Here is a 27,995-nt window from a genome sequence, read left to right on the forward strand (position 1 = left end):
TTAAAAATGAAAATATATATATATATATATATATATATATATATATATATATATAAATCTCAGTGGCTGCACTGGGGTTGGGACTGCTTTTTAAAAAATGTGATTCTTAATGCCCTTTACAGTGGAAAATACCCATTTATTTTGGGAATGTGCAACAAAAGTCAATCCTGAAGTGGCACTGAGCAAAGGCTTGACTTTATAAGCTAATATGATAACATATTAAATGCTAACTAGGTGTCAAGTAAAGAATAAAAGAAGTCCAACTGTCTTTGGTGGTCACTGACCTCACATTTGGTTAATACAGCTGACCTGTTCATATGGCTCCACCTCTCTGCTCTGCGTGCACCGTCCACTGCATGTCGAACATTTGAATGAAACCAGCTTGTATCATTCCTGAGTGGTGTTTCTGCCCTGGAAAGATGGATTCCCTCTGGTGTTATATCTAATCTTGCTGCATTTGTGGTCGGGGAATTGCAAGTTGAGTCAGATGTTTTTCTCACGTTAGACTCCAGTATGAGGAAGCAAATGTCCCCCACAGAGGGCCGCTCAGGGAAAAGCAACATCTTGAGAAAAACAGAAGGTTATGAGCGTAGACTCTGAACAGGGTGCTAGTTTCCTCAGTTTTCCCCAAATGATGACTCAATCACATGCTGAAGCTGAGGCAGAGCTGAGCTGTGGAGGGGAACTGGCCTCATGGAGTGAGTTAAGCTTTGTCTTGAGTTTGAGGGTTTTTTTTCTTTTTTTTTTTGGGACAGTTTCATAAGTGTCACCTGACAGCCTGCAGATTCACAGGCATGTACAAAAAGTCTAATGTCCAGATTTTCAGAAGCGTACTTCAGCTCAAGAACTGTTGTCCCAAGATGAATGAAAACCCATCCATCCAAGCTCTGATGTTAAAATCAGCTGAACGACTCTTTGTTGAATTCAAAGGTCGTGCCACGGGATCGGGCTGAGTTACACAGTCTGTGCAGAGTCCTGGAGATGCCCTTTGGGCCACAACAGAAAACCCCGACCCGCTTACTGAAACCACAAAGAAAAAAAAAAAAAGAAGAGATTAAGACTGTAGGATGTTCATTTCACAGCAATGAATTAACAGTCCCCTGGATGTTCCTCTTCCACTCACTGGTTATTGCTCTTTTCGATCTCATCAAGAAGCAAATTCCACTTGGGTCGACCAACCTGCAGCCTCGATGTGAGTGGCCGGTATCGCTCCTCAGCCATGCCCTAAAAATAAAAACAGTAAATGACAAGAATGAAGAGCAGGTTTAAATCCTCATTTTCATCAGTGTTGTTAAAAAAATAATAATTCACATTAAAACTCTTGCAGGAAAAGTTTGATACATTTTGGTTGAGATATGTGGAAGCCAGCAGCGATCTGAGGAGGAAGTATTAAATTAAATGTTTGCTATATTCGCCTCCACATGTCATCTATTGGCCCTGTCACACTGTTGCGTATGAGAGAAGCGTATGAGTTGCGTATGAAAATTAATAATATAATTTTCATACGCGCGAAAAGTCCTTGAAAATAAAGAATTCTGCGTATACTTACCGTATTGAACCTATGAGTAGCGTATGAGTAGCTTATGGTCAGCGTATTGACAGCGTATGGCCAGCGTATGTCAGCGTATGAACAACGTATAACCAGCGAACTCTGCGTATGACTAGCGTATGAGTAGCATATGAACTGCGCATGCCCAGCGTACGTTTCAACGCGCCTATATCAGCAGCCTTTCCACATTGCTCCATTATTTCAGTAGACGACGCGCTATCAACATCTCTCGAGACATTCATCTCGATCATGCCTCCCAAGAAGCAATCGTCGTTTGCCCGGGCCCTGGGTCGAGGAAAAGGCAAAAAAACACAAGAATCATTCTCACCCAAACCTGCTGAAATGCCTGATGCATCTGCGGCTGATGAGTTACATGCTTCTGAGCGATCAAGATCCCCAACTCCTCCTCCTGAGCGCTCACGTGAATCGTCGGTTGCCTCAGATATGTCAGTGACGGGCGGAGATGGAGGCGGCAGACGGGCAGAGGCTATAAATACGCTAGCTGTACGGTACACCTTCATGCCAATGTATGGCAACTTATGTCCAGCGTTCTCGACCTATCAGTAACGTACCTATATCGTACCTCTAGCGTATTCAGCGTATGCCAAGCGCAACCATACGCACAAAAGTTTTGAGCATGTTCAAAAATTTATTTCTGCCTCAGCGTATGCCAACGTATGCCAGCGTGCTTGAAATGTATACAACCTATGCCTAACGTTCCCCTAGCGTATGTCAGCGTATACCAGCGTATGAGTGATAATTTTCATACGCTGGCATACGCTAGTGCCATACGCAACAGTGTGACAGGGCCATTAAGTTTACTGGTCACTAGACAAAGCAAACTACACGACAGACAAAGTGAGGCGAAGTAAATAAACATGAGCCGCATGGGTTGTTTGATTTTTTAGATCTGAAGATTTAGAGTACAACCCATTCCCATCATAAATCAGGTCAACCCCACCCCCCACTAACCTTTAGGAGGGTTAGGGTCCAACTTAGTTTTCAACATAAAAAAAAAAGGAAAGAATATTATGTTTCTTCCAACTATTCCAGGAGACAAACTCAAGCTTAAAAAAGCTTATAACAAACATTTTTTACCCACTAACCCACTAACATTTACACAAGACAAAGCTTGAAGTCTCTTGTTTTTTTTTTGTGGTCACTAGTTCAATGGTTGTTGTTTTTTTCTTCAGCAACTCTGACCTTAAAAGGGGTCATGTACACGGTTTGTTACGGGTCAAGAGCTTTCTGTCAACAGGGTGTAAGGTAACATACAACGGTGTTATCTGATTTCCTCCCTTTATTTGAGCTTGTCTTCAAAAGAAAAATCAATAAAGCTGCTCGTCTGGGCAGTGCAAAAGCTGGAACTCTCCCAAATAAAAATAAAAAATCACTATGTTAAAACACGCTATTGAAAGGAGTTTGGTGGTATTTCAATAGTATGCCTTTCAAAGGCTGACTTATCATAGGAATGTGTTTTTATGACCTAGTGCAAACTCACTCAACCAGTAAAATGATAAGGAAGAGAAAAAAAAAAAAAAAGACTTCCTCTCCCCGTCGGGGAATCGAACCCCGGTCTCCCGCGTGACAGGCGGGGATACTCACCACTATACTAACGAGGAGTTGAGAGGCTGAGCCCACGCCACACTATAAATACCTATGACCAGTTGTGAACTATACACATGTTATTCTATGTATGTATGTATGTATCTATCTATCTATCTATCTATCTATCTATCTATATATAGCTATTTCCAGTTATATTAGTATTGTATTATAACTCTGAGGGGCTCAAAGTTGAAACACAACCAGAAAGTAACCATTTCCAAAAGCATGTAAATGGTTTCATTCTGAATTTCTACACTGCTGACAACCATATGTATGACAGAAGAAATATAAACAATAACAAAACGTTTTCTTCTGAGTTACTTGACACAACAACAGATGGATTATGAGGATTACATGGATTACAGTGGATTATGAGTGAGATGCTCATACTGTGTGACAACGGAGAACAATGTGAAATAATGTGACATAAGATTTATTTTTTTCATATAATAAGGATAAGAACAGACTTAAATGGACAGTTATAAGTGGAAGACTTTAGTCTTTGTGCTGTAGCTTTGTGCTGTAGCTTCTGTTTCTCTGTAATGCACCGCCCTCTAGTGGCAGACATTTAAAAAACATGGAACGATAAAGAAATGTATGACTGACAAAATACAGTTTAATGAAAGTATGGATAAAAAAAATATGTGTTTTTTTGTGTGTGTGTGTGTGTGTGTGTGTGTGTGTGTGTGTGTGTGCCAAACATACCTGCAGACTGTCTGCCTGACTGACATACAGTTTCAGATTAAAGTAGTCTGGTCTGTTCTCCCGCCAAAGCTAAACGCAAAAAACACAAACATGTAGAGTTCAGTGTTTAGTGGTGCCGAAACCAAATACTTAACAAAAAATACAGATTTGCAATATGGTTTACTTTCATTACTGTAGAATGGACTGAATAGAACAGCTTCTGTGTCTTCTTCCCCTCAGAAGAAGCTCTTTAGCTACAATTACATCTCCTCTCCCACTGTAATGTTGTGCTAGTAGCTCAGAAAGGACAAACCACACAGCTCTAAAGAGGATATTTAGCATTTTTCATAGTCACTGTTGTTTCTCCTCAATGTTTTTCAGATGGAGGTTGAGGTGATTGCAGTATAGTTGGTTGCAATAAGCATTTTCACTAGATGTTGCTACATCCCACTTTAAATGTAATTAATCTTAACTGCACCACTGTCCACCCTGCAGCTGTTTAATCATATATATCCTGAATACTTTAGTGTATACACACCATACAAAAAAATCTGAGTTAAATTTTGTGAATGCATTATCAACAAAGAACGAGTAAATTATAGCCTGGCTGACGCGTCCACAATCTCGATGAGATGGTGGTCTGGGAACTAGGTGTGCATTTTCTCGTATTTGAGGCGTGGTTTACGAATGCCTAGAGCCGTTTATTGGGCGCTACGAATGTCTATCAAATGACGTCAGGTATTTCCCATGCTGCTTTGCGCGCGATTCATAGCCAATTGTATCACTTATACCAGATGACGACAGAAATTCGACGAGGAAGAAGAAAAAAATGGAAAATAAAAGTAAACTTGCGCTCTAAGCTACTTAAATTGACAACAAAGTAGGCCTATATGCTATATTCTACATGAATTTTTATGTTGTAGAGTTGTGAATTTATTTTAATAATGGAGAAATTGAGCAGCCTTGCTTTGTTGTCTACAGTAGTAGCTCAACCCTCATCTTACTTTGAAGCTCCCAGCTCCCAGAAGTGACATCGACGTAGCTTTAGCAGCAGAAAAGCTATCAGGCTTGTGTTGATGATAATAATAAACTCCTGGACTATGTACAAACTTCCAAATGCATCGTTTTTTGAGTACAGACCATATTTGTACTACTGTAGAAGTTTGGTTTCATGACATGTGATTTTAGTGTGGTAATTTTGGAGATACTGCCAGGGTCCGTTAGCGCTTGTGCTAAGCTATTCGGGATAACTCAGTAACTCAGCTGATGTTCAGCCAATATCGGAAAAACTTCGGGTGGGCTACTTGGCTGGATGTCACGGTTCAAATGACCCTAGGGTGAATCTACTCCGAACTATCACTTTCTAAGGCTGCATTGAACGGTAACGTTGTGTCCGCTGTCATGTTGAATTAACACTCTACAAGCTTCGGTGTAGCGCATAGACGTCGTCATCGTCTTGCTGCCGCCCCCCCCCGTTCTGTGATTGGTTCCCAAACTCTGGCAAAAATAAGGGCGGTGGTTTCCAGGCTGACTTTGCAGTGAGAATGAAATCGAGCGCAAAGCAGCATGGGAATTCCCAGGCTAAGTAAATTAGGCATTTTGAAGTAAATTTTTAGAACATACTGCTGGCAATGAAGTGATCAAAGACGATAATGTTGCCAGAATCACAAAACTGCAGCAACATCCATACTTGATCCCCACCTTTTCATACAGGTTACACAGCAGCTCCGCAAACCAGTAGAAAGACTGGAGCTCCCTGCAAACCCATACAAAGTACAACCTCTGCAACCTGAAACCCCTCTGACCGTCACTGGTTGGGCGAGAGAAAGAAGAAACACAGAAATACTTGCTGAAATAGCTCATCGTTTGTCAGTTTGGGATAGTTTCTACACAACTCACAGCAGAGCATGCAGCACGCAGGCAAACGGTGTGACTCCTATTCCACCAGCGACGCAAAGACTGACGTCGTAGTTGAATACTTCCTCGGAGGGACTTCCAAATGGACCATCAACATAAAGCCTAGGGATAAAATGTGGACAAATACACAACAGACAGTTGGCTGAGAAAATATAGAAATATATAGATCAGAACGTGGATGAAAATCCTACATTTGAAATCGAACAAACAGTGAAGCTTGCACAGCCTGTGAGTATGTGTGTGTGTGTGTGTGTGTGTGTGTATGTATGTCAGCCGTTGGACAGCAATCCCCCAAACACTCACACACCATCCTCACAACAGCTGCTCAAACATTTGTGTCGTCAAAACACACAAAAGAAATGCACTTTTCTCATACACACGCAGACCCCCCGCCGCCGTCACCACCACACCCACACAGAGAAGTAGACTAATGCAAAAATCAGACAGAGAACGGTCACACCAAACATCAGTCCACATTAAGTTACACTGCTTTGTTCCAACATTATTAACCCTTATGGCCACAGGTGGGCGCTGTGGCGCACAAACAGTGGGACAGAGTTTGAAGGTTTGTCCAGTTTACTGTCACAAAACAAACTTTCCCTCCCTCAGAGCCACATCTAACTCATCCCGCTTGACTGTGACAGGAAGAGGACAGAGTTAGAGTTCAGCAGGTCAAAAAAAACCTCTCTGCAATCCAAAGCCTTTGGAAGAAATCAGAAGCCAGCTCCGCCATGAACACATTAATAGACACACGCAGAGACCTACTTGGGGTATCTCCTCGGCTGCATAATGGGAAGGATCTCCAAGTCGATCCTTGGCGGAGGGAGTAACAGCTGCGCGAGCCGCTCTGAAGACAGGAGAGGTTTTATGATTACACAGTTCTCTATGCATCCCAGTTCCGTTCACTCAATTTCCTCACAAAATGTAGTCATGGTAGAATTGGAGGCCAACATAAACAAGCCAACTTCCCTTCCTGTGTTCTAAAAGGATGTGAGCATGGATACGTACAGTAGCAAGTGCAGACAAATGTGCAGACAAATGTGCAGGCTCCCAAAGGCAGCAGCTTCCTCTAAATAGGAGTCGCTTTTGAGTTGACCACAACAATCCTTTTCTCTGACACATACAAGGGTTTTTCCCGGTTAAAATACCATGTTTTAAATGTGAAAAACGGAACATTCTAATTATTTTGAGTCCAGTTTTCCAGCTTTTATGTTTAAAAAGAAGCCAAGATGCAAATGTGAATCGATTGTCTTTGTGTGTGTGTTTGTGAGTGTGTGTAAACTGTGGGAACAATGCTGGCCTAGAAGGTATATGGAGTTCTCACTCTCTCACACACACACACACACACACACACACACACACACACACACAAGAGAAGCACATACTAACAGAGGAACAAAGATCAACACTCACACAAATAAATGCAGTACTTCAGAAATGCATCCTCCCCAGCGAGAGGAGAGAAGTTCCATCCTGTTGACTCTGATAGTGTGTGTGTTTATCTGCAGGTCTCTGCATATGCGTGTGTGTGTGTGTGTGTGTGTGTGTGTGTGTGTGTGTGTGTGTGTGCTCCATGTCTGTGTGAACCCACCAGTCCAGTCTCCCACGACTCGCAAATGGATGCCAAAAGTTTCCTTGTTTGCTGTGGGACACTATAAAGAGTTAAAGAGTTAGTCAAAATGAAACACACACAAACACACACAAACACACACACACACACACACACACACCCACCCATTCCCATCATATTATATAAATACACACACACAAACAGCTGTTGGAAAATATGAGAGAACACACGCACACAGATGAATGTGCAGCAAACCCAAGATAATCTAGTGTGCACACAAACACACAACCCAGAGCCCACACAGAGCATATAGCTCCAGCTCTTTTCTTTGAATTGAACAATGAACACACACATTCACACATAGGTGGACACACACACAGCCTTCCTGTTGGCAGACAGCATTGCTGGCCTCAGGGGTCTGTCTGCTCTCTGTCAGTGTGATTCTCTGCCCTCCTCCTCAAAGCTCCACAGCACGCCAGGCACAGGCATGCGCACAGTAATTGTGGTTCTGCGTGAGTCTGTGTGTGTGTGTGCACATGAGTAAAGGTCCATCCCTGTATGCTTGGTAAGATGAAAGTTATTCACTTATTCTTTGCTTTTGTCTGGTGCAATCTGAAGTAAATCTGAAACATCAATAAACGATGTGAAACTTAATATCACCGCACAGCCGGGCTGTCAATGAAAAGCCAGCCGGCAACCAAGGGGGCGGAACATTAAGTGACACAGAACTGCATGTTCCTTGTAAGCAAAAAGAGAGAAAAGTACGTGTGAGAACAAGTGTGTTTGTGTGTCTACATGGATATGTCAGTGGGCTTGCATTGTGTCACGAATGAGGAATGCGTTAGAGGGAAGAGGGAATAAGACTTACCGTTGTCAGCGTGAAGGGATGGTTCTCAAACGACGACACACCTGGGCAGTTAAGAACAATATACTGGGGGGGGGGGGGGGGGGAGAGAGAAGGGAAGAAAGTGAAGGAGAGGCAGCAGGATGGCAGAGAGGAGGAAACAAAGTTAGGATTAAAGAGGAGGCATGTTGAGAGAAAGAAAGAGGAATAAAGCCCTTAATACAGCAGTGGACATTATAAACAAAAAAAAAACAAAATGGAACAACTGAGATAAAAGCAAAAAATTGGGCGATGATGACATGACCTCTAACCTGTCCTGGTCGAGCAATGAAGTTCTTCTTCAGCATGCGCAACTCAATCACTTCACAAGGATGCCTGATGACTGTCACTATGGTAACGGGGTCACTGCTCCGGATGTAGCGGTATACCCGCTCCACGCAGTAGAGACAGAGAGGACCAGACACCCAAAGCCAAGTCTATGCACAAACACACACAGACACTACATTACAGCGCAGGTAATGGAGGCAGTTTTACAACAAAGCTCATGGTCAGGACAACAGAAGTTGTAAAAAATAAAATAAAAAAATGTAGCTTTTCTCTCGGTCAGCAGTAACTTTAATATGAATGAGTCTCATTCAAACACACGAAACCAGACTTTCTTATAGGTCTCACACAAAGTTGTACAAAGCAGCTTGTTTGATATGCAGTACTTCCTCACAACCTTTTGAAAATTTGGTCAAAGTTTGCATTAATCTGAGCACATATCTGAGCATAGCTACCATTAATCTTATCTACAATCACACTCCAATTGTTAGTGCTCAGTTTGGATTTATTGTTCAGATCATTTATAGTTTTGTTTTGTCACAAAATCAACACAAAGGCCACTTACGTCAGAGTTTTAATTTTTGGCCAATTTTGTTGAATTTGGGAGGAGATGATGAGGCCGAGCAAAACAAGAACAAGTCATGACTTTTTGTGATATACGGTGGGTGTTGCCAACAGTAGAGAGGAGTGCTCCCTATTGGGCAACACAGGGTGTGAGGAGTGGTGGGATCAACACTACTTCACCAAATGGCCTTAGAATTGGTCAAAGTCACATGAACTCCGACATGGATCGCACTCCCTAAAAACAAAATCTGAGGAAATGAATCCTTGCTATAACATCATTACTTATGCCGATGGACCGTTTCCCATTATCTCAAACTGTAGTTTCATAAGATCTAAAATAGCAGCACTGTAACCATTTTACTGAGAGCTTATTTCTTTTCTTATTACTTTTCGACAAGTACAAATTAAATTGTAAAAAAAAAAAAGACCAATGTGAAACACATATCCCTTTAAAGAAGGAAAGAATAATATCTAGGTTCAATGGCCAGAGATATCAGAAGCTCTAAGAATGACTACGGAGCCCAGGATTGACCATCCGATGCACAGGAACGACACAAACTCAGTGTGCTCTTTAAGAAACAACAATGCTTCCCTTTTTATTACAGGATGGGAAGATCACATTAATAAAACGGTTTATCACAACTCTAACCCGGTAACTCTGCAAGTATAGAAACTTTTTTTCTAAAGTTCAGTTCAGTCAACACCGTATAGATGGAAAATCAGTCCCACCTCACTTGTGTGCAGGTGGTGTGTGTATGTGTAACGCAGTGGCAGCTCCTGACATTTTTTTTAGGTAGTGCAATTTCCAGTCTGTGAAAGTGCATCAGAGTGTGCTGTGCGAAGCTAAACCGATTGCACTGATGCAAACCTGTTATGTTCCCACGCAGGAAATAAAATGTCCAATCGTCCAGAAACTCCTTGTCTTCCTTAAATAAACACAACACAGAGTCGAGGGGTTATTTGGTCTGCCCAATAACCAAAGTGACTCTGCAATTTTCCCCCGTTATGTCCATAAGTACCATAAAAGTCCATAGGACTGAGGCATATTTGTCTAGGTAGCAAAATTTATTGTAATAATTTTTAGTTATTTTTTGCAGTTAATATTACACCTTAACCATTATTTATTTATTTTCCTCATATTGTTCCAGGATTCTATGAAATAAGAAAACACATAAGCTCTTAATGATAAGATTCATTCAATTTTCATTCTAAAGAATGTAATTAAAATGACAGCATATAAATCCAAGTCAAGTGTTTATTGAAGTTTTGGAAAATATGACTTAGAAAAGCATAACCAATTGTCAAACATGGTTAAGTGCAGCTTACTTATGTGAGATTTCTCTCTTTTTTAAATATAATACTGCACCATCAACAATGAATGTGTCATTATACATTCTGCTATTATTGTCAACATTATATAAAAGATTTAAATCATTACAAGTCAATGACTGAGCACAAAAGGTTAAGTTATTTAGCTACATCAAATACTACCTCGAAAAAAAACAGGGTTGGTGGAGCCCTGGGTTTCATCTTTGCCTCGCAAGGCTAGCTCGAAAATCCCGCAAAATTCTTCCAAACTTCCTTCTTCACATTAGTACGACGACTAAAGGGTACTTCTTTCAGAAATACTACCGTATTGTTGCACTCGACACTCGCCATCTTCTTCGTAGAATGTTCATGGTCCCGCGCAACAGACATATGACGAAAGCACGTCGTTTGTGCGAGCACATAAACCCTAATAGAAAATGTATTGGGAGCATGATTTTTGAAAAAAACTGACGTACCATTAATGCCAATGGGAGATTTCTGGTGCAAATTTGACCCTGACAGAAATCACCCCAAATTGCCGTGGCAACACCAGGCGCGACCTTAATCTGATTGGACAATGACATATACAACCAGTTTGCCTACAGTAGATCAGTCCCGCCTTAGCAACTAGATGGAAAAAAAAAAAAAAAAAAAAAAAAAAAAACCTCCGTGTTTGGTAGTGCGTCGCACAAATCGCCCCTATGAAGGAACCGCCACTGGTGTAACGGTGTAAAAGGATTCAGATTCCGCAGCGTCGTATCTCTAAGTATCCTCCGGGGTCTGGCTCGCCATAAAATTCCGACTGGCTCCACTATCCAGGTAGGTCCAAATTTCAATGGTTCCATCGGAAAAAAAAACCTGACCTACTATAAGTAGGATCAGAGTATTCATTTTAATTTTCTCAATTCTCAATGAATTATAGAACATAAATGTTAACTCTACTTCAATAGAGGATAACTATTTTTACTGAATAACTGTTGTAATATAACCTCACAATTCTTAGTAATAAAATCAACACAATAATCATTATGTTATTGAAATAACTTCTCAAAATCAACAGTATCAAAATATTCTGTGCTTAAAGTTCACAGGTAAAGTGCTTAACACACTCAATACAGCTCAGTGTGCACACAAAAGAAAAGCAAAGAAAAGAGACAACAATGTCTCATATGCACCTTCAAAAGGTTGGATCAATGCTTCAGCATTAATGTAACTAGGAAGCTAGCACCACAACATTAGCTCGTATGCTAACGGTTAACTCGCGTCGCCATCAGCGTAAGCAATTTAGCATTTAGCATTTCAAGCCAGTTGCTCACCGATGCTTTTCTCTTTCATTCACTCGATGGTTCTTTAGTCTTGCAAAGAACCTGAAAAAGAAGTAAAGACTTCTTTTTCAGGTTCTTTGCAAGACGAAGCAGCACTGCTTGGAGCATCAACAAGTGTTCTTCACCAACTGGATCATCAACAGGTAGGTGTTGTTCGGATAGGTTCCTCCCCTCGTTCTTTGGGGAAGGGGTCTCAAGATGAATGTTTGATCTAGGAACTTCATAGACAGTTGTAAATCTCGTAATTTCTTTGTCAGGCTGCTCTCTGAACCACTCGTATGAAATGTCATCCTCAGAGTTGCACTGATCATGTACATCTTCAGACTGTTAAACAGACTTTCGTGTTTGCGGCGTTGGCATATCTGGCTTTTCAACACTCAGTGGAAGAGAACCACAGGGAAGTAGGAGGCCTCTGTGAAGGCTTCGCAAGGGGCCTTCCTTTTTCTCTGGTCTGAGGGTGTAGACTGGGAGATCTCCAGCTTGCTTTACCACCACATAGCCATCAGTCTCCCACTTATCAGCAAGCTTGTGTTTGCCGCGCAGGAGGACAGCTCTCACCAACACCCTGTCGCCAGCCTCCAATCTAGAGGCAGCGACTCGGCTGTCGAATCTTGCCTTGTTTCTCGCTGCTGTCTTAGCGGCGTTTTGGGTTGCTATCTTGTAACTCTTCCAAATGAGACTTGAGTCTTTAAACGTACTGTGAGTGAGACTTGCACTCACCATCCTTCAAGGGTAACCTGAAAGCTAAATCGATAGGTAACCTCGGTTGACAACCCAACATGAGTTCATTGGGTGTGAACACTGTTACATGATTCTTCGTACAGTTGTACGCGTGTACTAAGGGTTTCACAAAGTTCCGCCACTGTGATGTTTTTGTTGTCAAGTGTTCCCAGATTGCTCAGCAATGTTCTATTGAAACGTTCGACTGGATTCCCTCTGCGATGATAGGGTGTCGTATGGATTCCAGCGATTTTGCAGAGCTCTTTAATTGTCCGTGACTTGAAGTCAGGACCTTGGTCGCTATGCAATCGCTCTGGGATTCCATAATGGACCATGAAGTTGTCCCAAAGGCACCTGGCCACGGTCTGAGCTTTCTGATTTGGCGTTGGGATGGCAACTGCATACTTTGTAAAATTATCTGTGATCACCAAAATATCCTTCGTATTGCTTCTGTCAGGCTCTACAGACAAGAAATCCATACAAACAAGCTCTAAGGGCCTGGTGGCTTTTATGTTCACCAACGGTGCCGCCTTTTCTGGCTGTGCTTTTCTGCGGCTGCACCGTTCGCAGGTTTTAATCTTTCTTTCCACATCAGCTGCCATCTTTGGCCAGAAAAATCTGGTCCGCACCAAATCCAAGGTACGTTCGGTACCTAGGTGGCCCATATCATTGTGAAAGCTCTGAAAGACAACCGTCGTGCTCCTCAGGTAAGACAAGTTGATATGTGACTCTACCATTGTCTTGACGTCTTCTGTACAGTACTTCATTTTGCATTGTGAGACGATTCCACTCCCTTAAGGCTGATTCATACTCGGCGCAACCTCGCTCATACTAGCTGGTCGCAAATGGCACAAACGGTCACGTGTCCCAAAATTCCGCCACGCCCCCCTTCGCAAGGTCGCGCACACAACTTTTTTTCTGACTTCGCGCGCGCTCCACCGGAAACAGCTGACCAAGAAAAAGAAAAAATGAACACTGCAGAGACCGCGGTGACCAAGAGGATGCGCCTCTACAAACATCTGTACGACACGTCTATGAAGTTACACTGGGACAACGTTTGACAAAGTTCGTCTTGTTGCAAAGGACGAACAATCCACCATCTCTTCTGTTTTTGCCGCAGCCGCTTAGCTCTGAGATACATATACAGTTCTACACCCAGAGTAAATTCATTCCGCATCAGATGTGCCAGCCTCTGCTGACGTGACACCACAGGTGGCATTGTGTATGCTTTCTTCGTATGCTTTTCAGCTTGTTTCCTCAACAGTGACGCTCGCCTGTCTGGAGAGAACTGCAAATGTGACGCATTCTCGGCGCAAACTGCGCTTATGAGCTGAAGGAACTGTGAAGGGGCTGGCGCTTTCGATGACGTCATTAATGGTTCTCGAGCCAGAACAGTTGCGCGTTTGCGCCGAGTATGAATCAGCCTTTAGAAGGAAGGGAATGTCAGGAAGTTCTTTTCTGACTGTTGGAGGCAGCTTTTCTGCACTTTCGATTTGAGCTATTACCTCCCGGAGACAGGGGTGGGCTCGCTGCACATCTCTGATTTCAACCTCGGACAGATGAGGAAGACCAGCTAAGCCACCATGCTCGTCCACAAAACTGTCTGGCAGGGCCTCAGGAGAGGTTGCTAGGGACTGCACCAGCGCCCTGCTTCCATCACTGTCTCCACAATCATCTGATATGCCACAAACAAGATGCCTCTCTCAGATGGCGTGTACAATGTCTTGGGTCACACCACCCTCAAGGTCAGCCAAATGTGTTCATGTGAAATGACTGATGCGCTCCTGTTCTTTCTGGGACTTCAGGTCATTTTGGAGCTCTCCATGTGGCCTTCTAGAAAGACCGTCTGAGTCACAGTTCAGTTTACTTGGCCTGTATTGGAGCGTGAAGGTGAACGTTGAGGTGAACGTCTTTCTGTAACTGGTGGCAGCTAACTAGCTACGACAGTGAATTGGTTACTGTACAGGTAATCACAAAATTTTTCCACAACAGCCCACTTTAAAGCTAGGAATTCTAGCTTGTATGCTGGGTACCTTGACTCGCTGTGCGACAAGCCCCTGCTAGCGTATGTGATCACTCGCATGAGACCATCTTGGTCTTGGTACAAAGCTGCCCCAAGGCCCGTGGTACTGGCGTCGGTGTGGAAGACGTACGGCACCTTGGGATCAGCACAGGAGGAGAACAGGAGCTGTAGTAAGCTTCTCAATGATGGTGTTGAACTCTAGCTCACAGCGATCATGTTTATGTTTATGCATTTGGCAGACGCTTTTATCCAAAGCGACTTACAGGCAGGTAGGGTAACGAGGGTCTTGCCTAAGGACCCGTACTGGAGGTAGTACCTTTCATGCAGGGGATTTGAACCCAGGTCACCCAAATGAAAGGTGGCAATCTTACCACTACACTATGCAGTCCCATCACCAAATGGTGATGGTTGGTCAAAGGTTGGATTAATGCTTCAGCATTAATGTAACTAGGAAGCTAGCACCACAACATTAGCTCGTATGCTAATGGTTAGCTCGCATCGCCATCAGCATAAGCGACTTAGCATTTCAAACCAGTTGCTCACCGATTCTTTTCTCTTCCCGAGCGGCTCCTAAAACAGCGCTCACACAGGTCCAGGTGGGCCGGGGGATTTCTCCAACAGTTTTCTCGGACTTTTATCCACGTTTTTTATTATGTCACCGTCCAAAAGTTTGTTGACTCGACTCGTATTCAATGCGGCATGCTCTCTGTCTCCTAGCAGCTTCAGAGGAAGTGAACCTGCTCCGATCAGGTCAATGAGGGGGAGCTTCTCTCCGATTGGATGAAAGATTGTCTCCAACCCAGCTCTTTCAGATTAAACTCTATATATCTTATTTTATTAAAGTTATATTTATCTTTTTAAGTGAACATCTGTTTTTAAATCATTAACAAAACATGTTTAATTTATGGATTTTTCCACTATGAATTTCACTGTTTTTAATTCAACATCTTGGTTTTTAATTTACAATTAACTATTTTTAATACAGATTTTTAACCTGGGTTACTGGGTTTCATGTACTCTTACAGGGAAACCAGTAGGATATAACGATTCAATGTGTTTTTGACATTATAGAGTGAAAAACACAGGAAACTGCAGTTTTGCTGTCTTACTGGATCATTTTCATCATATTTTTACCTTAACATAGTCAGTTATTTTCTATAGAGACTTTTTTGTTCTACTTCCTGTTTCCCATTGCTATAACACAACAGGGATCTTAACCAAAACTGGTCTAAAAGAGTATGTTCGTGACTTTAACTACTACATCTCATCATAGAGAGTTTTGTTCTGCTGGCAGTTACCCGTAAACGGACTAATTGCTAACAGCTCCAGTAAAGCCCGAAGAACACATTCAGGTTTAAAGGGGGATTTTATGAAACCAGCACCTTGCTTAACGACTATGTGCAAACACATAATCTCTCTCATGCACACAAACACAGGCCTTGATGTAGAAAGCCCCTCCTTTACAGCTCCACACCGCTAATAAAAGGGACCAACTCCCCCTGGTACTTCCCAAATACTCAGCACACATGGAGGGCACTCACCCTAAAGTCACACAAACATTGGCTTAAGATCAAACACACACACACACACACCATTAAATACAAGCTCGGACACAGACATATACACAAAGAAACGCAGAAAGACCTGAGGGTCATGTGGCTGGAAGTGAGCATCCTCTCTGCATCTGCTCTCCTCATCTTCAGCCTGGTCCAGAGCCTCGCTTTGCTTTTCCGTGCTGCTCTGATTGGCTCCGAGGCAGCCGGGTGGATGGGCCTCTATGTTGGTCTGATACTTCAGAGCTCCACTGGTGATAAAAGAGAATAAATCAACCTCATCTTAGACTATTTTATAGTGTTTCATAGTCATGGAGACAGAAAAAGACAGGAAAGACAAATTCAGGAAATCATTCATCCCATTTTCACTTCAACACTCAGACTTATGCGAGCTCATAATAAGACTGAGATGAATGAGATATCTACAACAAATACTTTAATTTGAAACAGGTCCAAAAAACAAAATAACATCAGAAACAAGACAAGTAACTGGCGGCCTGTCCAGGGTGTACCCTGCCTTTCGCCCATTGACTGCTGGGATAGGCTCCAGCCCCCCCGTGACCTGACCGACGGATTCAGCGGTATAGAAAATGGATGGATGGAGAAGACAAGTAAGAACAAGTGCTGCAAACAAGTGGAACAAACTGCTAGTGGAGATTAAACTTTCACCAAATGTAGACATTTTTAAATCCAGGTTTAAAAACATTTCTTTTCTCATGTGTCTATGCATAATATCTGCTCGATATCTTTTAATCTATCTAGACTGTTGCTTGTTTTTAAATTAATTTGAATTATTTTATTTGTTTCTCTTTATATTCTTTTATGTATTTTTAATGGTTCTTCCACTCCCTGTTGCAATGCTTTTATTTTATGTAAAGCACTTTGAATTGCTTTGTATATGAAATGTGCTATACTAATAAATTTGATTTGATTTGATTTGATAAGAACAAATCGTACTAATTTTGACTGAAGGGAAGTGAAAAGCTTTCCTCCACCCCGTTTTCACAGGTAAAATTCACTGTGGGAACAAGAAATAATAATAACAATAATATAATTTTTATTTATAACGCACTTTACATTTACAATAAAATCTCAAAGTGCTAATGATAGCATTGTGCTATACATATAATTAGAGCAAGAGTGAATATATTGCACTCACAAAAAAAAACATTACGGTTTGTGGGGGTGAGGTTTAGGCTGCTGGCGGATCTTAGAAACCATCTTCAATATTTGCTGACACTTTTAGTGAGGTAAATGATTATCCATCTTCTGGAGGAGAATGAAGCAAACACATGCACGCACACAAACACACAGAGTCTTTTAACGCTGCCTACCCGACCATGTGCACCATCAGGATGATGTAGAAGACAATGAAAAGGTTGTGTGTGTACCAGAAGATCTCATAGTTGAACATCCTAGAAAATGCACAAGGACAACGAACATGATTAGTTGTTTTTTTTGTTTGTTTTCTATGTTTTAAAGGACATATAACAGCAAAAAGAGAGCCAGCTTGCAGTTTGTTCACATTCAGCACTGGACAAGACTTAGTTCAAAGCAGGTTGTCAGAGGTCAGTATTAAAGGAGTCATTACACACAACAACGTACCATAAACACAGTAATTAGCATTATAAAAACCCCGTTTTCTTCCCCTTCAAATGTAGCTTCTTTAATGGCCGTTTTGGTCAAGTGTAAATTGAGGAAGATGATCAATCTTAGATCAACTAAGACACGTTGCTTTCAAAACATGATGTTTTTGTTTAGTCTTTTTAAAAGGTAGAAAAGACATTTCGGAGGAAAAACATCCAAATAAATTTGTGTGACTCATCTCGAACTCTGAGGCATGCCCTACTTTGCATTCGATGAGGTAGAATGGGAGGTGGTGCCTGCTCAAGGCTTTGAATCTGACCATTTTTTTAGAAAGTGGGCAGCCAATGAAGCTTGGAAACTTGTAGCAGGAAATAGTGCTACACTAGCAGTTTCATAAGGAAACTGCTAATGTAGACACACAAAGTATTATAATTCATAGAACATTATTAACCTTATGCGAACATAATTTGGATCACTGTGATATTTTAGGTTAGTATTCCTCTGATGTGCAGTAGCCATCATCCCAAGACTCCAACCACTTATCTAATGCCCCTAATGGTCTGGAAAAGCCTCTTATCCTCTGTTCATTTACTGAAGGAAGCCAGGAGAGCGAACACACACACATAGATTCACAAACCTGCTTTGTGGGTGACCCATTGTGACCTGAGTAATGACAGAGCTGTGATGTGCTAAGTGCCTGCTGAGCATGTCTGCTTATCATCCCCATCATGCATTACACAAGATGAGACATCAACTCAGACAGAAAGACAACAGTGACCAGACATAACATGAAGAATCAGACACAGAGGAAGGGACGCATAAATGGAAAGGGAAACAAAATCCTTTTTGCATTAACAGAGCCGTACGTCAGGCTCGAATGTGCTTCTTATTCTTTGCAGTTAAAGTTGCTCACCAAGTGTAAACGTCAAACTGATTTTCTCTCACACATGCTGTAAAACGACTTGGTAGGCTTATGGACACAAAATGTGATCAACTAATCTGTCGTGTCCTGCCACTCTGGCAATGACTAATCACTGGGTACACAAGGCCAAACTGGATCCTCTTTTCTTTTCTCTTTTTTCAACTCACACAAAGACTTCGGGGATCGGGGGAGGGGGAGTTGGTTTAACTTACCGTACGCAGTAGGAGGAGGACATGAACATCAGGAGGAGGATGAGAACCAACACAACACCAGTGACTCCTGGGACTGATGAGAATCATCCAGTTACAGAGCAGAGACGAACCAAATAAGAACATTAACAGTCAAGGCCGCTACAAGTCCCATACTAGGAGATATGTCGGCTCACAGCGATGATCTTAAGTGATTCTACCAACAAAAATGGCACAAATTTCAATAGATATTTTCTAAAGGGGTGAAAAAAACAACGATACAGTGAAATACAGATATGAGAATCAGAAGTTGGAAAATGTAGGATCTCCTTTGAGCACTACACTTTCTAAGAAAACATTCTTACTTGTGGTCAAAATAATCACCTTGGGGTCCTGGGAAGGAAAAACAGAAAAAAACACAACTCAAAATTTCAGCACTAATTGTTGTAAAAAAAACAACAATAGACTTTTAGACCACACAGGGAGAGCAAACAAAAATTTTGCAGTCTGCAACAGTCTTGTATCACATGACTTCAACACCAAGTTTCTGCATTCTTCTTGAAGGTAACCTAACCAGCGTTTGGAGTTGCGATAAAAACCTGCTTTCTACTCGTTTTAAGAGTCACATGGTTGGCTACACCTGACCACCTGAGAGGCGTGGACATTTGTCCACACCACACGAGTTATTGCTTTTATGTTTGAGTTGGTAAGTGCATTTAAGACAATTTAACAGCAGCTATGCTTCCTCCAATGTACCTTTACAACCTAAAACATAGAAGACAGTTTGAGTATGCGCTTTAATACATCTTTATGCAGCAAATCGCCAGATGCAAGGAGATATGGTACAAGACTTATGGCTAATTTTTACCCCTTTCTGACAGCATCAGGACCTCAGTCCTTGTCATACTCGAATACTACTGCTCTCAGATGTGGTCAGACAACATGTTTAAGGCACACGTTAGTTTAAAAATAAAATATCACAGTCTCACCATTGAAGATGTGTTATTGTGATGGTTGAAGTAAAAGGCCAGGGGAAGGTCAATTAAGCACAAATGTGTTCGTATTCGAGTCTCACCTCTCCTCTATAGCGAGCCAAATTGAGAGCGGGAAATTCATCTGAGTAGCTTCCGCTGAAGTTAACAACATTCACCAGGTGGGCTGAAACGTGCACAACTGGAAGATTAAAAAAAAAAAAAAAAAAAGAGTATTACATAAAACTGATTCAAAACACACACTTTTGTGCACAGACAGCAGCACACAAAGAGCACTTCTCTTCCTTAAACAGAGACTGTTAATGAAGTGCTGGTTGCTAGTCGTACAAAAATCTCTTTGTCCATTCAGTGAAAAACACCAGAACTTACTGACACACACATACATACTCTAAAACTTCCCTCTGACATCACAGGCTAACCACGCAGCCGTTCAACAGCTGATGGAGTTAAGGGGACGTAATCATGAGACGCAAGGGTCCCATATCCTTTCCCACTCCCACTGTTTCTCTCTGCCTCTTCTTTCTCTCAGTCTCTTTTCCATCCTGCTGCCTCTCTGTTCTCATGTGTTGTCTCAGAACTTCCTCTGAACAAGAAAACTTCTATTCTGACTTCTATCACTTAACTGGCTATCAGCACGGTAAAAAAAAAGAAAAAAAAAGAAAAAAGTTTTTTTAAAAAGCCCAGGCCATTCCCCTCAGCCTCAGCAGTACTTTGTGAATGATAGCTTGCTAACTTGCAAGTGTTATAGCCCCTTTGACCCCTTATCATCTGCCCTTTGAGTGTATTATGAAGGTGTTAATCAACATTCAGTCCTGCATCAAATGGCTGCAGGTTGCAGGTATTCATTGACTTCAGCTTCAATCGTTGCCAGAGGAAAAACAACACTTGGGTGCACCCAGTAAGGCTACGGCTACACGAAAACGAAACGAGGTTTTTTTGAAAACGGGTACGAAAATTCTTGCGACCACACGGCAACGCGCTGCTGTAAAGACTCAGGTCCAGACGAAAACGGATGAAAACGATGAAACGATGCAGTACACACGCCACTGTGTCACGCCACGCTGTGAGACAATAGAGAAGTGTTAAAATTGGCTCACAGCGTCAACGTTTGACTGACGCAAAAACGTTTTAGCTGTAACAATGGAAACGAAACGAGGCCGTTTTCAAACTTTCCCACTCTGGAACCCGTTCTCAAAAACTATCGTTTTGGGGTAGTGGGAACGCCGGCTCCGTGTGGCCGCGACAGCGAAACGATAAGAAAAAGTATCGTTTACAGTGAAAAACGTTTTCGTGTAGCCGCAGCCTAAGTGATAATGTTAAACATGCCCATTTGCATGCCAGTCTTTTAGGATGTTGACGTTAGGAGTTAGATCACAGCTGGGCACTGCATAGCAGAGTAGCTTGTCCAACTATCCAGCTCATTGTGTTTATGTCTTCTTTATCGAAGAAGACACATTACTTCATGCTTAACGGATCAAGTAGCATGCAGCCTGTCAAAGTGTCTTTTTGACTCCTTATATCTAGCTTAAGGCCTACAAATTGGGCAGATTTAGTTTAAAAGACCTTGGTTTTTAAAGTCACACTAAAGAATGTGGCAATTCTTGTGTTCATTGGCTCCCTCTATGGTTTTGGGTTGTAACACCAATGCCATAAAAGCAAATCTCTGTCTCAGAGTCCTGCACATCCACAGCTATACATATGATTTGAAACAAAGTGACCGAACATTTTTACAACAGAATAACTCACTTCCTGAAGTATTACCTGAAACTAGACTAAGACAGCTAACTGAGGCAAGGCAACAAGACTATTCAGTTTGAGTTTTCTCCATTACTCAGGACCACAGACACCATCCTAAAATGACAACAAAGCTTGTGCACTACTTGTAGAGACTAACTGAAAAGAGTACGAAATTTGAATTTCTATGAGAGCTGAGACAGTCCGAAGGAGACTCCATAACATCATTCACGATGGACAATGTCCAAGGAAAGTCTTTCTAGCTCTTTGGCATAAAACTTGGCAAGCCTGAACTTTGCCAGAGAACATACAAAGGCTATTCAAAGCCTCTTGCTTGGTCGAACACACCAAGATAAAACTGTGAGCTCAGACAGTGTTCTGCATGTTTGGGCACCTGCCCGGGTCGACTGAATGCACAGTCCTAACAGTGAAGATAAACATAAACAAGTGAAAAGCATAACCTGTCCATATACCCTAATCGACAATGAAGCACTGAAAAAAATAACATTTGGTCACACGTAATCAAACACATGCTTACTTGTGTTCCAGTTGCTGGGTCTGTATTTTCCATTTAGTAAAAAGAACTGTTTGTTTTTAATGTTACACAAATGCCAATACCCTGGTGTTTGCCTTAGATATAATGCAGCTACTGAGAGGTGACGCAGAGCAGGACAGCAGAGGAGAAACTCACAGCATGAAGTTTAAAGTGATGAGTTTACTTTACTTGCAGTTGGTACTTTAAAAAAATAAAATTAAAATCATACTAGCATGTTACTGTAGATACAAAAATACTCCCTACATGGATAAGTAAAAGGTCTGTAAACCAGGGACCGAGAGGCCATGCAGCTGCCTGAGGCACCCGTCATGTCATGAGAGCAGACTCACAAAAATAACAACACACACTCACAAACCTGGACAAAAACACATGCACACACGCAACCAGCAAAAAGGATATCCCATCTGCTGCACCAGGAATGCTGAGCCAGCCTGGATCCATTCATCTTCACTTCACACACGGAACTGACACACATAATGATAAGTGAATAAAAGAACATGTACTGGGGTAATAAGAGACGTTTTTTTTACCGGAGAAGATGCAGATAGCGACGCCACAAGCAACGTGAAAGGTCTTGCTCTTGTCCAGCAATCTGCGCGTCTTTCTGGTTGACACCTGAATTAGTGCGCGTAACACATACAAGAGAATTACTGTCGTGGCTGTGAATCAGGGGGAAACATACACTGTTTTTCAAACCGTCCATACTGTCACTGATTTTCCTAGTGTTTCAGTTGTTCTTTTTTAATATAAGAATAGGCTTTACGTATTTTTTGGGCAAGCCGCAGAGCTGTTTGTCTCCTTTGAAGTAACCTGCAACTTTACAGATTTGACAGAGAGAAAACCTGGTTCAAATCAATTAAGAAAAAAAAAAAAAAAAAAAAACCTTCTCTCTTTCATCTAAAGCAACCTTGTGACTGGAGTTAATTAATCTTGAGGCTCATAAAGTTCCAGTTCATCCACGTCTGTTTCATTACATTCCTCGGAGGCTGATTATCATGACACCCCCCACACACACACACACAACCGTCCCGTTCTACATTCGCCCTACTGTGTCTGACTTACCGTGTGTGCTCCTCGTATGAAGGTGAGCAGGGAACGGCACATAGGCAACAGCACCAGGCTGCAGTTCAGGTTCAGCACAGATGCAGACGCCCTGCTGATGCACAGCCCAAGCTGGGAAAGACACATACACAAACACACACACATTGGCTGACAAAATTAGGGCTGATTCAGTGGAGGTAAACTGATTAAGAAACAAACTTCTTAGCTGTTTTGGATTTATCAACTCAAGGCCAGCTAAAAGTTTAAGGCTTGACTTCCACACAAACCTCTGTCTGGAGGGCTGTGGACCATTCATCCTTAGGGTGTTACTCAGCTTTGACTATCCCATTAAATAGAGTAGCTTGCTTTGGTTTTGTTAGGACAATGGCACATAAAAATTCAAAGCATGTTTAGAAAAAAGAAAAAAATTGCACGTCATTTCAGATAAAAGGCCCAAACTTGGATACTCTATGTAGAAAAAAATGTTTGACTTTACAATGAGTCATCTATTTGTTACATGTTAGCTCAGGTTCTAGCACTACATCTCAAAATAACATGTTGAGACAAGCTTTGATACCCGGATGAAAAAGGGGCCTTTCTGCTGCAGTGACATGTTAGGGGTCGTCAGCTGTGTAATCCGGGTTTATAAATCTCAATCTACAGCTCAGTAATCAAAACTGAGGTCATGCAAAAATAGTGAATTCACTTTGGCATCTTTTAAACTGAGTACATATGAACACTTATTTGGGAGTTTATTGCGCTGCAGGTGCCGCCTCTTCCGATTGTCTCCGACAAACTGAAGAGTGGGTTTAAGTGAGAGATGACAGTAAGATGCTCAACTTCAATCCATACTATGATAAAATACAAGATCTAAAGCTCCCGTCAGCTGAAAAATCAAGATTTAACATGTCTCTAAGGTGTATTTGATGTTTTACACAGCATATCAGGAATAAAACTATCCATCAATGTTGTGGTTGAGGATTTCTGCTTTGAACTCCTTCCCCTGAAGGCTGAAGTCACACAAACCGTATGTTTTACGCAGATTCTTTTCAGGAACCAATCCTGACCCCCGAAAGGATGGGGAGATACAGTTCATCTGTATGCATCGTGAGGAACCAATGAAACAAGTAGATAGCAAGCTTTAAGAAGAAATTAGCAAAAGCAAACTGGAGAAGACAGTAGAAGTGGGACTGAGTGAGGCTCTCAACTGGCTGAGTGATAGTACGGAGGCAACAGGTTGATTCTTCCACTGATGTACCTTTGATACAGCAAGAAAGTACAGAGACGCAACAGTCCAGCATCGCGAAACATGTCACTCTGACCAACAACGCCGTCCTCACACAGCTGGTGCCGCGACAGTCTACATAGACGTAAGCGCTCACAATATGTTGTCAAACTGACTGAAGAGTTGAAATATAAGAATGCAGCAGGGAGCAGGCCAAAGCTTGAATCGAAATATAGTAAGTCAAGGTTAACACTGATGCCTTTGCCCTTCAAAAACTTCTCCTAGACAGCACACATTCGGACACGGAATCCAAAGGAAAGCTGTGATAGCAAAGCCACGAGCAGAAGATCTGATATCTGGCTGTAAACCCCCAACACCCCAAACAATCTTAACACACACACACACACACACACAAAGCCATGCACACTGAGGCATACAGGTGAATGAGATAAGGTGCAATTTGAGGTTATTTTGAAGTATTAGCGCTTTGAAATGCATCTTGCACTACTGCGTGTCAGCATGTGCAGATACCCTCACATAAACTTAAGCCCTCTGGCGAGGCATTCAGTCAAACCAGCAGCGTGCCCACACTTGCCCTTTTCCTCCCACCGTGCAGGGAGGGCAACAGTTCACACATGCTGCTCACTGCCACTGCTGATATTCTCATGTAACATTCTTTTTTTTTTTTTTTTTTTTTATAAACGGGGCATTGCCTCAATGTGTAAAGCTGTTAAAGCGGTCATTAAGATAAACTTTTACCACATATTTGCACATTACTGTTTGACTTAACAGCTGAAACAACTTTCAGAAAATCAGAAAATGCTCCCAAAAGGTGGCTGCCGAGTTACTGTAATTAGATGCTGAATAACATTTAAAAAAAAAAAAAAAAAAAAAAAGATGTTGACGAACACATAAATATTGATCTTTCCTTCAAGTTCCCTGATAAGCGAGAACAAAAAACACATCATCATGCTCTATTTGTAATGAGAGAATGTTGTTTCTCTACAGTGATGCACTGATAGATATGTTGATAGCAATCAGGATCAGCAAATGGGATAACATCAGCTGATGGCAGTTGCAAATATTCATGTGTCCCAGTTGTTTTGCATTGAATTTGCCCTGAAACTTGTTGGGAACAAAGTGTTCTATTAGATTCAACTCAGGAAGCATACTTTTATTCTTACAACTGGGAATAGATTTGTCAGCCAGATCTTTGGCATATCCACAGAGATTCATCTCGCCGACACCTTTTTAACTCATGCAGCCCCATATCGTCGCACCCGTATCACTGTGCTTAACTGCTGGGACTGTGCCTTTAACTGTGATACTCCAAGCTCATGTAATGTGTCCAGTAAAGGTAGGTGAATATAAGGCTTTTATCAGGTCTCCTACTCTTGACCTTGAAGTCAAAGTTTTAATTTGTGATATTGAGGAGTGATAAGGGGCTGCACAGAGCTGTGATGGTCAGCACGGTTGCGTCACAGCAATAAGTTTCTTGGTTCCAGTTCCAGCTGGGGTCTTTCTGTGTGGAGTTTGTATGTTCTGACCAGATACACCAGCTTCTTCCCATCATCCACAGACATGCATGTTAGGCTAACTGGTGATTCTAAATTGACCCAAAGCTGTAACTGTGAGTGTGCGTGGTTGTTTTGACTGTTTTGGCCCAGTGACGGCTGGGATAGGCTCCAGCCCCCCCCCCCCCCCCCCCCCCCCCCCGGGAACCCTAGATCGGATTAAGCTAGTATCAAATTAATGGTTGAAGAGACAAAGAAGGAGATGGAAGCGATGATGTACATGTTTATCAACTGTAGAAGTCACATTGGGATCTGTGAGGCTGTTGAAACAAGAGGTCTCATTTTGTTAAATGCATGTAGCCTCAACTCCTCTGTCCTTGGAATGCTTCCTTGCCTCCGTGGTGGGAGGGACTAAGAGGTCAGTAAAAGGACTTAAGTGAGAAAGCAGGGACGTACAAACTGGGAAAAGTGATAACAGCATATTCTTTGTCCATATTTCTTTTTCATAAGAGGAAACTTATAGAGTTGTTTGACATTTAAGGGATCTTGCAGAGGAGTGTACTCACCGCTGATGTGAAGTGGATCTGGGGAGGGGACAACTGGCAGCGTGTGGTTGAAAAAACTCTGAACAGTAATATCAGAGGTATTTGTTTGATCTTCACCAAAGACAATGAAGGCTTTTACTCACTCAACTATGTATGAGACACAAATACAGACACATATTCATGAACTTGTGACAAAATTAAAACACATGAGTCACCAGATTCGAATCCAGATTTTGTGTGTCTCTAACTGAGGGCTGAGTCTACAGTCCGCACAGACACACAAACACACACAGATAGCTAACCGATCGCTGTCACAAAGTTTAAAGTCACAAATCAGGCTAATTTAATCTGCATATGAAGCTCCAACATCCACCACAAAACCTCGTCCTACACAGAAGCCTGGGGAAAAACATCCGTTCAATAGCGGATTCAGTCTCTGCACACATGTGAACTCTAAAAGAGAGTATGAAATGACTATAAAGTGATTTTGATGCAACATCATAAATCATACATCCCGGAAAAATCTGCTTCTTTTTAAATGTGAGTTTCTGTACTGAACGTAGTTATTACTACTAATGACAGATGTGATCTGATCTATAGTTTTTAAAAGTAGTACTCCGAGTAAGCATCATGGATTTATAAGGCTTTGTCAGAAGTTACAATTCAAATGAAGCACTAATGCAAAGAATTCATCTTGAAGTCTGCACTGTCTGATTAGACGAAACACGCTAAAACATCTGTGTGTGTGACGTCGACCACAGGCATGTAGGAAAAAATCCAAAGAAATGAAATCCCATCTGACAACAGATATATTCTTGCTGTCCTGTCACAGATAGCAGTATTTTCCATTTAAGCAAACTGCTTCGAGGTACAAGTGTCGTGTACTGTGACTCGAGGCTGAGAATGAACTACATGGGATGAAGAGAGCGATTTTAAACAGTTATGTTTGATCTTTACACTAAAAGATGCAGTGATTTTGATTTGTCACAGCAGGAAAATCACAAGTGCGACTCACGCCAAGCATCTTGTAGAGGTAGTGGTACTGCGGCCCAGTGGAGTACAGCAGGAAGGTGTTCAAGAACAGCCAGGTGTTGGCTCCCAGCCACAGCATCTACACACACAGTCACATCATGTTCAAATAGCACAGGTTTGCACTGAAGTCAAAACTACACACCCATGTTCACTATGAGGCAGGGAATACAACAAAAACAACCAACAAACAGCATATTTTGACATGTTAATAGGAGTGAACTGTCATTGTGTGCTTCTGAAATGTACATTTGCCCTTAAAATTGGCACAAAGTGATAATAGTTGCTGCTGCTCAATGTAACAGATTTTTCTATAGACTAAAAGCTAGCGCAACACATCATGAACATTTTGTGTTAGCTGTCTTGAAAACTGCGTGTAAGTACGTTATTGGCAACTAAAACAAATGCTGACGACATGGAGAAAGTTTAGCAGTTTTAAAGTTTCTGACAAAGCTTTGCCCACCAGGACCAAGTGCTTCCCTCCTTCGTTGGCGACCCAGCTCCGCGCCGACACAGCCATGGTGCCTTTAGGGGTCCGTCGCTGCAGCTGGCAAACTTTACACCGAAGTCACGGTCCGGCCGAGCGGTTGAAGAACTCGTCCTCCCCGCGGCTGTGTCCTCCTGTGTGCCCACACACCGGCCGGTGTCTGCTCCGCTCCGTCCTCCCAGCTCT

At 42.1% G+C, this 27,995-nt stretch overlaps 1 protein-coding gene and 1 non-coding gene across 2 annotated transcripts; both read right to left on the bottom strand.

Moving 5' to 3' along the window:
* Nucleotides 1-10: 10 nt before the first annotated feature.
* nox4 (NADPH oxidase 4) lies at nt 11-27,993 on the bottom strand. The gene is made up of 18 exons (XM_075473603.1): nt 27,786-27,993; nt 27,309-27,404; nt 23,031-23,141; nt 22,499-22,583; nt 19,762-19,859; nt 19,052-19,079; nt 18,711-18,783; nt 17,324-17,404; nt 16,081-16,240; nt 8,484-8,648; nt 8,197-8,259; nt 7,350-7,410; nt 6,524-6,605; nt 5,741-5,860; nt 5,543-5,651; nt 3,863-3,931; nt 1,124-1,224; nt 11-1,020 (listed from the first exon to the last, which is right to left on the bottom strand). Exons 1-18 carry the CDS (start codon nt 27,840-27,842, stop codon nt 900-902), a joined length of 1,680 nt encoding a protein of 559 aa, XP_075329718.1. The 5' UTR covers nt 27,843-27,993; the 3' UTR covers nt 11-899.
* On the bottom strand, nt 3,100-3,171 carry trnad-guc (transfer RNA aspartic acid (anticodon GUC)). Its single transcript has one exon. It is a non-coding gene; the product is annotated as a tRNA-Asp (tRNA).
* Nucleotides 27,994-27,995: the final 2 nt, after the last annotated feature.

This window comes from Odontesthes bonariensis, chromosome 9 (genome assembly GCF_027942865.1).
Source record: "Odontesthes bonariensis isolate fOdoBon6 chromosome 9, fOdoBon6.hap1, whole genome shotgun sequence".
Lineage (NCBI taxonomy): Eukaryota > Metazoa > Chordata > Actinopteri > Atheriniformes > Atherinopsidae > Odontesthes > Odontesthes bonariensis.